General features: G+C 38.7%; 2 protein-coding genes and 1 non-coding gene across 3 annotated transcripts; 2 read left to right on the forward strand and 1 right to left on the reverse strand.

Annotated features, from left to right (window-relative positions):
• Positions 1-2354: 2354 nt before the first annotated feature.
• On the reverse strand, positions 2355-2461 carry LOC112731574 (small nucleolar RNA R71). The gene has a single exon (XR_003167347.1). It is a non-coding gene; the product is annotated as a small nucleolar RNA R71 (small nucleolar RNA).
• A 7583-nt stretch (positions 2462-10044) lies between these two features.
• On the forward strand, positions 10045-13234 carry LOC114924866 (uncharacterized). Its single transcript, XM_072208280.1, has 5 exons — positions 10045-10151; positions 10253-10281; positions 10432-10535; positions 10828-11022; positions 12891-13234. Exons 1-5 carry the CDS (start codon positions 10045-10047, stop codon positions 13077-13079), a joined length of 624 nt encoding a protein of 207 aa, XP_072064381.1. The 3' UTR covers positions 13080-13234.
• Positions 13235-13469: 235 nt separating this feature from the next.
• Positions 13470-14667, forward strand: LOC112730072 (probable NAD(P)H dehydrogenase (quinone) FQR1-like 1). Its single transcript, XM_072208281.1, has 4 exons — positions 13470-13544; positions 13667-13723; positions 14175-14193; positions 14399-14667. The coding sequence occupies exons 1-4, from the start codon at positions 13470-13472 to the stop codon at positions 14665-14667; spliced, it is 420 nt and encodes a 139-aa protein (XP_072064382.1).

The raw sequence follows: 14667 nt of genomic DNA on the forward strand, positions 1-14667 counted from the left end.
TCTATTTTGCTCTGCTTGACTAATTCACCCATTGATTAAAATTGCTCAAATCTACCAATCTCTGTGCATATGATCCCACTCCTAGTGGGTTATTACTTGACGATATTTTTGGTGCGCTTGCCAAAAGAACGGATTCATTATTTTTATATGGGGAGTGAATTCCGGTCATCAGCTTCCAATTTTGAAATTGCTGCTCCTTGATTTCTTATGTTGGATCTGAACTCTTCTTGGTTTGCATCTATTTTCCTTTCAGCCTGCATTTGTCTCTCTAGAATAGTAGAAATGGTTCCTGTCAGTTGTGTTGACAATTATGCTATGGCAGCCTCTAACTTTGCAAAATTGCTGCTGGTTTCACATGGTTGCATGGTTGAAGATGATGTATCTTGATGGTGGTTATTGTGTGTTTGCTGGGTGGAATGATATGATATATTTTGTGAGTTGTGGTAGGGTGTATTTTGTGAGTTGTGATAGGGTCTGTTGTTGCCTGATTGATGGTTGGGGTTGGGGTTGTTGTATTGGTTAGATTGGTATGGTTTGTGGTCTTGGCTGTGGTTTTGTTGGTTTCTCCTCCCAAAATTTGGGTGGTTCTTCCAACCTGGGTTATATGTCTTGGCGTTGGGATCATATGGTGGTCTAGAGGGATTATTCACATAATTAGCTTACTCCTGTTCACAATCAACTTCTGGTGCATTTCCTTCTTGTGGAGGTGCTTGATCTTGGACAGCTGAGACTTAGCTTGTCTCCATCTTATTTATTAGGGCTGCTAATTGAGCTGCAATCATCTTGTTCTGTGCTAACAAGGCATCCATAGAATTGAGCTCCAGTACTCCTTTCTTTTAAGTTCCTTCTGAAGCATAGAAGTACTCATTTTCAGCTACAGTGTCTATAACATCTATGTCCTCTTCAATGGTTTTCTTCTTGTTGAGTGAACCCCCTGAGCAATTAGACCAATCATATCTCTCTACTTCATGAGCAATTAGACCAAGAAATTGGCTAATTATCAAGATTTGAGAGATTGATTCACTAAGGGATTGGGATTCAATCAATCATGATTGCCAAGAGGTCAATGAGTTGCATGATTGAAGATGAGATGAGCTGGATTTAATCTAAAGAGAACAATATCTCCTGATCTCAATGAATTTCCCCTATTATCATCTTCCATATTCTTTATAGCTTTCTTTACAGTCTGTTATTCCCCATTCCCATTTACAATTAAGTCATTTATGTTTCTGCACTTTACATTCTTGCCATTTACATTTTTACAATTTACTGCTTCTCTTTACTTTTTAGTCATTTACATTTCTACTCATTTAAATTTTTGCAATCACAATCTTTATTGCTCAGCTTGACTAATTCACCCATTGATTAAAATTGCTCAAAACTACCAATCTCTATGGATACGATCCCACTCATAGTGGGTTATTACTTGACGATATTTTTGGTGCGCTTGCCAAAAAAATGGATTCATTATTTTAATATGGGGAGTGAATTCCAGTCATCAAGTTTTATGTCGCCGTTGTCGGGGATTGGTTTGAATTTGACAATGATTAGATTGATGGGAAGCTAGATTAAGCACTTTAATTACCTTGTTAATTTTTTTCATTTCAATTCTTTAGTTTTCTTAATTCTTTTTATTTTTGATTTGATTATTTTAGCTGTTCATTGTTAATATTTCCATTTTCTTTTACTGCTCTATTAACCATTTGATTAATTGCACCAACCAAACTAACCACCAGTGTTAACAAGAAGTGATTCCTTCACTTGTCCTCTGTCTGCTGTTTGTTGAATGTATGATAGGTAGAAGAGGAGAAACTTCATCCTCTATTGATAGTGAACCTGAGAGGACCTTCCTGAGATTAAGGAGGGAAGCAAGAGGCAAAGGAATAGTTGGAGAGGAAGTAGTGGATGAAGATCTGGGAGTTACTATGGAGGAAGAGGTGCATAACCATGTTGGAGTAGATGCTGGAAATCATATTGGGCAAGAGAGGAGAGTTTTAGGCTCTTATATCAACCCAAATCCAGGAAACTGTGGCAGCAGTATTCTAAAGCTAACAATCCATGCTAACAACTTTGAGTTGAAGCCTCAGCTCATCACACTTGTCCTGAATAATTGCTCATTTGGAGGGAATGCCCAAGAGGACCCCAACCAACATCTCACTACATTCTTGAGGATTTGTGACACTGTAAAGTCAAATGGTGTACACCCTGACACCTACAAACTACTCTTGTTCCCTTTATCTCTCAGAGATAAGGCAGCAAAGTGGTTGGAAGCATTTTCCTAGGAGAGCTTAACAACTTGGGATGAGGTTGTGAACCAGTTTCTAGTAAGATTCTACCCTCTACAGAGAGTTAATAAACTGAGAGATAAGGTGCAAACCTTCAGACAGCAAGATGGTGAAACACTTTATGAGGCCTGGGAGAGGTTCAAAGACTTGACTAGGAAGTGTCCTCCAGATATGTTCAACAAATGTGTTCAACTACACATCTTCTATGAAGGGCTGTCATATAAAGCAAAGAAAGCTGTAGACCACTCTTCAGGGGGTTCACTCAACAAGAAGAAAACCATTGAAGAAGACATAGATGTTATAGAGACTGTAGCTGAAAATGAGTACTTCTATCTTTCAGAAAGAACTCAAAAGAAAGGAGTGTTGGAGCTCAATTCTTTGGATGCCTTGTTAGCACAAAACAAGATGATTGCAGCTCAATTAGTAGCCCTAACAAAGAAGATGGAGACAAGCTAAGTCTCAGCTGTCCAAGCTCAAGAACCTCCACAAGAAGGAGATGCACCAGAAGTTGATTGTGAACGGGAGCAAGCTAATTATGTGAATAATCCCTCTAGACTACCATATGATCCCAACGCCAAGGCATATAACCCAGGTTGGAAGAACCACCCAAATTTTGGGTGGAGAAACTAACAAAACCACAGCAAGACCACAAACCATACCAATCTAACCAATACAACAACCCCAACCCCAACCGTCAATCAGGCAACAACAGACCCTATCACAACTCACAAAATACACCCTACCACAACTCACAAAATACATCATATCATTCCACCCAGTAAACACACAATAACCACCATCAAGATACATCATCCTCAACCATGCAACCATGTGAAACCAGTAGCAATTTTACAAAGTTAGAGGCTGCCATAGCATAATTGTCAACACAACTGACAGGAACTATTTCTACTATTCTAGAGAGACAAATGTAGGCTGAAAGGAAAATAGATGCAAACCAAGAAGAGTTCAGATCCAACATAAGAAATCAAGTAATAGCAATTTCAAAATTGGAAGCTGATGACCGGAATTCACTCACCCTATAAAAATAATGAATCCGTTCTTTTTGGCAAGTGTACCAAAAATATTGTCAAGTAATAACCCACTAAGAGTGGGATCATATCCATAGAGATTGGTAGATTTGAGCAATTTTAATCAATGGATGAATTAGTCAATAAGAGCAAAATAGATTATGATTGCAGAATTGTAAATGAGCAGAAATATAAATGACTCAAAAGTAAAAATAAGCAATAAAGTGCAGGAAAGGAAATGGCAATAATGTAAACTGCAGAAACATAAATGACTTAATTGTAAATGGGAATGGGGAATAACAGAATGTAAAGAAAGCTATAAGAAATGTGGAAGATAAAAATAAGGGAAATTCATTGAGATCAGGAGATGTTGTTCTCTTTGGATTAAATCTAACTCATCTCATCTTCAATCATGAAAATCATTGACCTCTTGGTAATCATGATTGATTGAACCCCAATCCCTTGGTGATTCAATCTCTCAAATCTTAATAAATAGCCAATTCCTTTGTCTAATTGCTCATGAAGAGAGATATGCTTGATCGCTGATTATACCACACATCCTCATAGATCCGGGTAGAGGGTGGATTATATGTCACGATATCCAATCACCAAAACCCGGATTCTACTCAAGTGTGAGAAGGGATTTCTAGCATGGTTTCATGTTTCCTTTTCCAAGGTTCCTATGAAACCCATTTTGCATTCAACCTCTTTCCCAAGATGATTGAACATTAACATTAAACTGAAATTCCTTCTAGCAAATCAAAGAGAAGATGAAGAGAATAAGAAATTCACTATCATTAATCCATCAAGTACAACAGAGCTCCTTCTCTCAATGAGAGGGAATTTAGCTACCCATAGCTCAAGAGAAAAGTACAAGGGATGGAAGAAGATGATTTGAAAAGTAAATCTAACTATACTTTAACAAAACTATTACCCAACAACCCCTTCTCAATACTTTTAGGGGTTATTTATACTACTCCTAGCACTAGAATAAAAAATACAAAAGAAAAAAGAAAAATCAATTTGGAGGGAAAAGAAAACTCAATAAACGTGACCTTCCAGCTTGGCGTGTGACTGGCGTTTAAGTGGCGTGCCACGCCCAGCATCCAATTTTGGCTTGGCGCGCCACACCCATCTCTTCAAGTGGCACGCCTCATGTTTCGGTGTCCCTGGCGTACCACGCCTTCGATACCAAGTGGCACGCCCAGGGTTTTTTTAATCCTTGGTTAGCCTAGCGTGCCACGCCTTCGAACCCATGTGGCACGCCCAAGCCTCTTCCTTCTTCTTCTCCTCTCTGGAAAGTTGAGCTAGCGTGGCACGCACAGGGTCTGGCGTGCCATGCCACTTGTATACGCTTGGTTTCTTTGTTGGCGTGCCATGCCTAGAGCTCAAGTGGCACGCCCAGGCTCTCCCTTCTTGTTCTTCTTCCCTGGACAATTGAACTAGCGTGGCACGCCCCAGACCTGGTGTGCCACGCCCATTGTGATTGCTTTACTTTCTTCTCTAGAATTTATCACTCGTGTGCCACGCCCATGGAGAACCTTCTTCACTTCTCTGGAAAATAGAACTGGCGTGCCACGCCCAGCATTCTTCCTTGCTCTAGTAGCTAGCGTGCCATGCCCAGCATTCAAGTGGCACGCCCAGGTGAATAATGAGAGTTTGGCATGCCATGCCTTGGACCTCAAGTGGCACGTCCAGCTTTGCTTGGCCTTCTCTAGTGTTGGTGTGCCACGCCTGGGTCTTCAAGTGGCACCCCCAAGTGAGGTTGAGAGCTGGCGAGCTATGCCTTCGACACCAAGTGGCACGCCCAGCTTTGCTTGGCCTTCCCTAGTATTGGCGTGCCACGCCTGGGTCTTCAAGTGGCACGCCCAAGTGAGGGTGAGAGCTGGCGTGCGACACCTTCGACACCAAGTGGCACGCCCAAGTGCTTGGACCTTCAACTTCTTCTCTGGAAATTTGTACTAGCGTGCCACGCCTTGATGCTCAAGTGGCATGCCCACCTTAAGGTGGCTCCTTTAAGCTTGGCGTGCCATGCCTGGGTCTTCATGTGGCACGCCCAAGTGATGGTTTGGAGTTGGCGTGCCACACCTTCGATACCAAGTGGCACGTCCATAGTCTTTTTAAGCCTTGGTTAGCCTGGATTGATGAATTAGCGTGCCATGCCCAATGGTTCAAGTGGCACGCTCCTCTTGTAGCCTTCAGCATTGCTCTCTGGAAAACTATACTGGCGTACCACGCTCAGCTCCTGGCGTGCCACGCCCATGTAAAAGTTTTGAGGATCCTTTCTGGAAAACATAACTGGCGTTCCATGCCCAACTCCTGGCGTGCCACGCCCATATACTTTAATGGCCTTTGTTTCAAGTGGCACGCCAGTTTCACACCCCCAGCTTATTTTTGTTGTTTTCTTCCCTTTTTGTTATTCTTTTCACCTGAAATTCAGCACAAACCCATTTCAAAGCAATGTACCATAATATTCATCAACTAGTTCATGAATTGCAATGATTAAATGAGATTATACTTCTTTTATGGTCCTTTTTGGATAAGAAAAAATAGTAAATGATGCAAGTCATCAGAAGCACAAGTAGGGAGCTTGTCTAAACAAATACCAGTGCCTACACATACATTTTCCAGTGATACCATAGCCAACCTAAGAGGGGAATGCAAGGCCAGAAGTGGAAAGGAACCTGAAACCAAGAAGAAGGAGCTGCAAAGGAACCTGAAACCAAGAAAGAAGAAGAGACCCCTGTACCATCCTCACCAAAGCAAATCCTAAAGCCTTATGTACCAAAGGCACCCTATCCACAAAGGCTAAGGAAGGATGGGAAAGACAACCAGTTCTCTAGATTCCTAGAAATCTTCAAGAAGCTCCAGATCAACATACCCTTTCCTGAGGCATTAGAGCAAATGCCACTCAATGCCAAATTTTTGAAGGAGCTCATGACAAGAAAAAGGAACTGGGGTGAAAAGGAAACCATAATGCTAACTGAGGAGTGTAGTGCCATCATACAAAAGAAGCTCCCTCAAAAGATGAAAGATCCTGGGAGCTTCCAAATTCCCTGCATAATAGGTGATATCAACATTGAGAAAGCATTATGCGATCTGGGGGCTAGCATCAACCTCATGTCCTTGGCTATGATGAAAAGGACGAGGATTGAAGAAGCCAAACCGACAAGAATGGCACTCCAATTGGCTGACAGAACATTCATGTTTCCTCATGGGGTAGTGGAAGATTTGTTGGTGAAAGTAGGAGAGTTTATTTTTCCAACTGATTTTGTGGTGTTGGATATGGAGGAAGAGGCCAACACATCAATCATCCTAGGAAGGTCATTCCTAGCTAGTGCTGGAGCCATTATTGATGTTCAAAAAGGGGAGTTAGTCTTGAGGTTGCATGAAGAGAAGATGGTCTTCAATGTCTTCAAATCAATGAGTTACCCTAAGAAATCCATAGAAGAATGCATGATGGTAGACACCATAGAAAAGATAGTTCAAGGTGTTTTGGAAGAAGAATAATATGAAGAAGCTACAGAGCTGGAGCAACAAGCATCAAGTGGAGAATTACCACAAGAAACCAAGGAAGATTCAATCATGTTAAACCATACAAGCAACAAGGAAGTGGAAACACCAAAACTAGAGTTGAAGACCCTGCCTCCAAGTTTGAAGTATGCTTACTTTGGTGACAACAACACATACCCAGTAATCATAAATTCAAGCTTGAGTGAAGGATAAGAAGAGGAGCTTATCCATGTGCTGAAGCAACACAAGGATGCTATAGGATGGACACTTGCAGATTTGAAAGGAATTAGTCCTTCAATGTGCATGCACAAAATCCTACTTGAGGAAGATGCTAAACCCTCAAGACAACAACAAAGAAGGCTAAACCCAATAATGAATGAAGTAGTCCAAAAAGTGGTGTTGAAATTGTGGCAAGCTGCGGTGATCTACCCAATCTCAGACAGCCCTTGGGTAAGCCCAGTGCAAGTAGTCCCTAAGAAAGGAGGGGTCACTGTTGTTCCATATGAGAAGAATGAGCTGATTCCAACAAGAACAGTGACTGGCTGGCGCATCTGCATAGATTATAGGAAGCTTAATGAAGCTACCAGGAAGGATCACTTCTCCCTATCTTTTATGGACCAGATGCTAGAAAAACTTGCAGGACATGAATATTATTGCCTCTTGGACGGTTATTCTGGTTTCAACCAAATAGTTATAGATGCTCCAATTGCAGGAATTGAGATGATCCTTCCACAGAAGTCAGAAGAGGGTGCAATAAAGTCACCAAGCATCTTCCTTCTATTGTTGGCATTGTTGTTATTTTCGGCTGCCATGACTTCTTCTTTTTCGAAAATTTTTGTTAGATCCTCTCCAGAGAGTTGTGCTTTAGCTTCTCTTAGCTTCCTCTTCAAGGTCCTTTCAGGTTCGGGATTAGCTTCAACAAGAATGCCTTTGTCCTTGTTCCTGCTCATAAGAAAGAGAAGAGAACAAAAAAGTATGGAATCCTCTATGTCACAGTATAGAGATTCTTTGAGGTGTCAGAGGAAAACAAGAATAGGGGGATGAGGTAGGTAGATAAGAATTCAAACATATGAAGAAGGAGAGAGAGTCCGAATTGCTAATTGAGGAGGAGTGTTAGTCCTTAAATAGAAGAAGGTGATGAGGGGAAAAATTTTCGAAAACAAATTTTTAAATAAAACTAAAAAAAATTTTAAAATAATTAAAAAGAATTTTTGAAAAAGTGGTTGATGGTTTTTCGAAAATTATAAGTGAGAAAGTGGTTAGGTAATTTTGAAGAAGATTTTAAAATCAGTAATCAAAAAGATATGATTGAAAATTATTTGAAAAAAGATGTGGTTGAGAGAATATGATTGAGAAGATATGATTGAAAAATTGGTGCACGAAATTGTGATCATCAACAATGGTGCCAAATACTTGGAGCTCTCAAACGTGAATCACACTTTGTCACAATTCCGCACAACTAACCAGCAAGTGCACTGGGTCGTCCAAGTAATATCTTACGTGAGTAAGGGTCGATCCCACAGAGATTCTCGACTTGAAGTAAGCTATGGTCATCTTGTAAATCTCAGTCAGGCAGATTCAAATGGTTATGGAGGATTGATAATTAAAAGATGAATAAAGCATAGAATAAAGATAGAGATACTTATGTAATTCATTGTTAGGAATTTCAGATAAACGTATGAAGATGCTTTGTTCCTTCTGAACCTCTGCTTTCCTATTGCCTTCTTCCAACCATTCATACTCCTTTCCATGGCAAGCTTTATGTTGGGCATCACCGTTGTCAATGGCTACTTCCCGTCCCCTCAATGAAAATGTTCCAAATGCGCTGTCACCGCACGGCTAATCATCTGTCGGTTCTCGATCATGTTGGAATAGGATCTATTGATCCTTTTGCGTCTGTCACACGCCCAACAATCGCGAGTTTGAAGCTCGTCACAGTCATCCCTTCCCAGATCCTACTCGGAATACCACAGACAAGTTTTAGACTTTTCGGATCTCAAGAATGACCGCCAATAATTCTAGCCTATACCACGAAGATTCCAATCTTGGATTAGAAACCCAAAAGATACGCATTCAAGCCATTGCTAGTAGAACAGAGGTGGTTGTCAGGCACATGTTCATAGGTGAGAATGATGATGAGTGTCACGGATCATCACATTCATCAAGTTGAAGAACGAATGAATATCTTAGAGAAGAAGTAGACGTGAATTGAATAGAAGAACAATAGTAATTGTATTAATTCATGAAGAACAGCAGAGCTCCACACCTTAATCTATGGTGTGTAGAAACTCCACCGTTGAAAATACATAAGTACAGGGTCTAGGGATTGCCGTGAGGCCAGCCCCCAAACGTGAAAAGGTCTATGAAAGTATGATCAAGTGTATCAAAGTATGAAAATACAATAGCAAAAGGTCCTATTTATAGAAAACTAGTAGCCTAGGGTTTACAGAAATAGGTAATTAATGCAGAAATCTTCTTCCAGGCCCACTTGGTGTGTGCTTGGGCTGAGCATTGAAGCTTTTACGTGTAAAGACTTTTCTTGGAGTTAAACGCCAGCTTTTGTGCCAGTTTGGGCGTTTAACACTACAAAAAAAGAGACATAAAATGGAATAAATATTACGGCAGTTTTGTAAAACGGCCGTAATACCTGGGTATTATGACGTTTTTCATTGTTGTCATAATTGAATTGTATTTGGTGGCGGTTTCTGTTGATTTTGGCGGTTTTAAAATGCCATTATCACTTCTATATAAAATAGCCTAACCCTAATCCAATTCTCATTTTTCGTTGAAACGCAAAGTTTGAATCGCTGCCAGAGAGATCTTCTCTGTGACGACCTTCTCTTACCGATCTCCTCCGGCGACGACCTTCTCTTACCGATCTCTTCCGGCGACGATCTCCTCCAACGACGACCTCATTCGGCGACTTTTTCCTCAGCGGTGATCTTCTCTGGTGACCTCTCCTCTAACGACAATCTCCTCCTGTGATGGTCTCCTCTAGCGGCATCTCTTACTGCAATGATCTCCTCCGGTGGCATTCTCCTACGCCGGCAATCTCATCCAACGAGCTAATGTGCTATGAGAGATTCTCCTCCCACAAGCTCGCGAGTTAGCTTCTTCTTCCTCTTTTCCTCTGTTCTCTTGAAAATATTTTACTCTAATTCTTTTGATTTCTTGAATTATTGATCCAAAATTTCAGAATACATGATAGATTTTACGAAATGGCAACTACAACTACTGAGCTAGGGTTTCTGAGGAAGGGATCGTTGAAACAATTCATAATGATGACAATGATGAAGCGCCCGATGCTGCGGAGAATGGAGTTGCGGTAATTTTGTTGTTTTATTGGATTATTTGTGCCTGAAACTTAATGCTTTTAGTTAACAGTTTGTTTTAGTTCCTTGAGTTGATTCTTTCATGCTTTATCAGTTCTGAATTTGTTCCACTATGTGCTTATAGTCTCACCGTCCAGTGGGGGTAAAAATAATCATATTTATTATTATTAATACTTTTATTTCATTTCCTATTTCCTATTTTGTTTATTTAATATCTGTTTAAAAAACTGTGTTCATGAGTTGCAGGGAGCAAGATGACTACGAGGTTGTGAGGAAGGTGGGAAGAGGGAAATACAGTGAGGTCTTTGAGGGCGTTCACTCCCACCGATAATGAAAAATGCATCATCAAGATCCTCAAACTCGTCAAGAAGAAAAAGGTGAATCCAATTCCAATCCCTACACCTATTGCAGCTTGTATTAACTAATATGACTGCTATTTTTAATTTAAAGCAACACTGCTGTTTTCATTTTCAGTATACTTTTTCACTTCATTCCATCCTCATATGGCAATGAATGTTGTGCCGGGGCTTCAATGGACAACTTTGGTCCAGTAGTTTATTTAGTTTGTTATTAAATTTCTAATTTCAAACCTGTAAGATTTTACCCTTTCCAATATTCTGGTTGTATATATAAGTTTGTACATCTTATAAGTTGTTATTCTGGTTGCAGTTAAAGAGGGAGATCAAAATATTGCATAATCTTTGTGGAGGTCCCAATGTTATAAAGCTACTTGACATTGTTAGGGACCAGCAATCAAAGACCCCAAGCCTTATATTTGAATATGTCAATAACACTGATTTTAAAGTTCTCTACCCCACCCTGTCAGATTATGATATTCGATATTATATCTATGAACTTCTAAAGGTAAGTTTTATACTCTATTGGTTGTCTAAGATCAGCTGTTATATCTTATTTTTGCAGTCATTATTTGTTTGACATATTTCTAGACATTATCTATGCCAATGCTTCGTGGAAAATTTAGTTATTATTTTTGTATTTTTCTTTACGGTGAAATATTAGAAAGTGGTTGAGTAATTGCTGCATAGCTCTTTGACAGCTTCTTCTACATTAATCCTCCGATAGATGCAATTAAAGAATGAATTGGTTGAGGTTTGAAATAGGTTGTAGAGTGGCTTGTAAGGAAGTTGATTTTGATTTTTGAAAATCACTTCCATTGCTTATAAATAATGCATAGCAGGAAAATAGACTTTTTCACTAAATGCACTTGTAATATCAATATCTACTAAGTTGATATTTAGTCTTTGAAGATAATACAATCAAGGCAAGGAGATATTGGGAACTACTACGGTGTTCAGCTTCTTGATGCTTCAGTGACAAAATACCAAGATTATGGTCACTAACAACTTACTCACCCTCTTGTGTATGTCCACAAAGACTAGTGCTTTTCTTTTTTCCTTTTTGCCACTAAAAACTCAGTTTCCTGTCTACCACCTTGTGTTTCTTCGAATATGATTTTGTAAATTTTTGTGAAATATTTAACTTATTACTTACTCTTGAAATATTTAAAAAAAATTGTTAGCATTTTGCTAATAAGTGTTGTAAAGAATTGAAGACATTTAAAAAAAAAGAAATATTTTTAAAAGTTTTCATTTATGTAGTCAAAAGTTCAAAAGTCTTTGTTTTTTACTTTTTTCAATAAAAGTATTTGTTTTCTATTTATATATATTATCGTTTCTATTGAGGTTTTTGATAAAATATTTCACATACTTTATAAATAGAAGAAAATGTACTTTTCCCAGTAAATTTCTAACATTCTATTACTTGTCAACTCTTTGTAGCTTTTATTTCATAAGTTCATTCATGTTTATGCTTTGCGCTTTGTGACATAAGAAAAAGGATACAAGCAAAAGTGGTCTCTTTTTTTTTTAATTTATTAATTTATATTTGGTCTTGAGGAAAAGCAATGAGAGTTATATCCATATCCAAATCTAATTCCAAGTCCACGTACTCATAAGTAATGCATAGCCTTTATTATAATAATGGTGTTATATGCTTTGGTATTTGGACATAACTTCTGGGGAAATTGGAGATAAATTTAATTTGGCAGTTGATGATCTTTGAAATTCAGGATATACATTGGAGAGACACGTGGAGTGGAGGGATTGGGTGAGAGGTTAGAGGTGAGGGAATTATCCTTCATATACAGTTGGCTCTCCCTCTCTGATTTTGTTTGTTTGTTATATGTGATGTGTGCTGCTCTGCTCTCCATACTCATGCATGCTCGTTTCTGCTTCTTTTCTTTGATATATGCATGCTCGTTTCAGCTTAACTGTGTCAGCAAGTTTAGCCATTGACTTCATGTGGTAGCTGTCTTGAAGGTTACTTTTCTTTGTCTTATGCTTTGTTTGTTTAGAATTGGTCATTTTTTGTCTTATTAATTCCGATTGACGCAACAAATTTAAATTGCAACTTTAGGAAGCTTTCAAACTTCTGCACAACCAATAATGTATCACGTATACAATTTTGTTAATAAATTAGTATTTGGATCATTTTTGTTAATAAATTTTTCAACCATGAAAATGGTTATATTATCCATTTTAAATTATACGATGAGACAATTTAGTTTTCCAAACAAGTAACAGCCAAGCTAAACCATTGCTTGTGTTATACAATGCTTCATTTTGCAGGTAACTAATTCGGCTATCTATATCATGTTAAAAAATCATAAGGCTAATGTCCAAGACTCTTCTGATCTACAAAATTGTTAATAGGAAAGGGTCAAAGTTCCCTTCAAATCTGAAGGGAAGGGAAACTTCAGAACAGTGAGCTTCAAGTTCAAAGCAGTTGCACCAAGAACAAGACTCACATTTTACAGCTCCTTTTACCATACCAGAATTGATGATTATGGATCTCTCTGTGGCCCTGTTCTTGACCAGGTTATAGTGTTTTCTGTCGCATAAGTTATTAAACCATTAATGTAGTACTTAGTAACTATGATTTTTGCAAGTTACTTGAGCCTGTCTTCTGTATAATTGCACGAGACCACCTTATATTAAAACTTCATCTTGCTTTTGTATACTAATTCCCTATATTTTGTTCATGTATGCATTAAATAACCTTATAATTTCTAAACTTATAGCTAATTAGTTAGCAACATCATGATAGTGGAAGCAACATGTTCACTTGAGTGTGTAATTCAAAATATTAAGCAAATTAACATCCTGAACAGAAAGGACTTGAAGAATTCTAAAAAGAACAATACTAAGATTGGTAGTTACCCCTCATATACGCTGCTAATGTCTGATTAAAATTGCAGAGTTAGCTTTTTAAGAAGCAATGAACATTGAATCATGACGGTGTATCACGGTGTAGTGCAGGGAGGTAGTCTGAGATCAAACGGCTCTCCTTTTCATCACACTCGTATCGTACCTCTGTCGATCTTAAGGTAAGCAGTTTTGAGGTCTGGTCCTGTTAAGGCTAGTCAGCAAAGTACATGGCTCAATTTTGTTGTCACTAAATTGCACTGAAAATATATTTTGGTTTGCAGGACAAGTGGAGCAATTTCCTCAAGGCTAGCTTTGCTCAGGCACCTGCAAATGAAGGGGTAAGAGTTGTGATTTTGCAAAATTAATCTTGCTTATTAGTGAGTTTATATAAACATGATTTGTGGTTAAAAACTATTTGGAAATTAGTTCCTACAAACATTCCAGGAACTGTTTCAACATGCATGCATGTGACTTAAGTTGCTTAATATTTTACTACCTGTCCAAAATTAGTTAGGCATTTAAGCATAGAAATTAAGAAAATTGGAAACATCTTGATTTTTTAATAAACTAGATTGATTTTACAAAACTACCCTTAACTCTCCTTATCCTATACTTATTGCCACTTTCCTCTTTCCTCTCCTCTTTAATAGGATGATTACAGTTGGAAAAATTCGACCTAATTCTTTTGCTTACGTTGTTCTCTGCAGAAATCCGACCTATTATAACTCTTGAATTAGGAATTTGGGTTCTAACTTTATTTTCCTTGTTAAATTTGTTTTCTTGACATAGATGAACGTGCGGAAGCATGGTACAACGCCAATCCTGGAACCGATTTTGCTACGAGTACGAGAGATTAAAAAGGGGGCTGCTTCCGTGGAAGGAGTAGAAGCAAAATTCTAGCAGGTTTGTATTGAAAAATATATCTTGTTATAAATCTTTTCTTTAGAACTCATTGTTCTGATAATTTTTTGGTAATTTGCATGCTGCAGTTATAATATTTTTAACACATGCAGGTACCTGTGAAACACTGCCTGAAGAGGTACTTGGGAAGATGGGAGCACCTCCAAAGAGTGATGTGCCGATTATTACACCCAATGAGCTACCTGAGGTTGCTGGTTTATTGCTTGGATTTCCAACGAGATTTGGACTCATGGCTGCTCAGTTTAAGGCATTCTTGGATGCAACTGGAGGCCTATGGTGTACACAGGCACTAGCAGGAAAGCCTGCTGGAATTTTTTACAGCACCGATTCTCAAGGAGGCAGACAGGAAACCACCCCGTGA

Source organism: Arachis hypogaea, chromosome 12, assembly GCF_003086295.3.
Source record: "Arachis hypogaea cultivar Tifrunner chromosome 12, arahy.Tifrunner.gnm2.J5K5, whole genome shotgun sequence".
Classification (NCBI taxonomy): domain Eukaryota; kingdom Viridiplantae; phylum Streptophyta; class Magnoliopsida; order Fabales; family Fabaceae; genus Arachis; species Arachis hypogaea.

Bases quoted from the DNA above. Each gene is read 5' to 3' on its own strand.
- LOC114924866 (XM_072208280.1), top strand. From the start codon at position 10,045: ATGGCAACTACAACTACTGAGCTAGGGTTTCTGAGGAAGGGATCGTTG. The intron at 10,282-10,431 runs GTCTCACCGTCC...CGAGGTTGTGAG, and splicing joins TGTTCCACTATGTGCTTATA to GAAGGTGGGAAGAGGGAAAT. The intron at 10,536-10,827 runs GTGAATCCAATT...TTCTGGTTGCAG, and splicing joins AACTCGTCAAGAAGAAAAAG to TTAAAGAGGGAGATCAAAAT.
- LOC112730072 (XM_072208281.1), top strand. From the start codon at position 13,470: ATGACGGTGTATCACGGTGTAGTGCAGGGAGGTAGTCTGAGATCAAAC. The intron at 13,545-13,666 runs GTACCTCTGTCG...TTTGGTTTGCAG, and splicing joins CTTTTCATCACACTCGTATC to GACAAGTGGAGCAATTTCCT.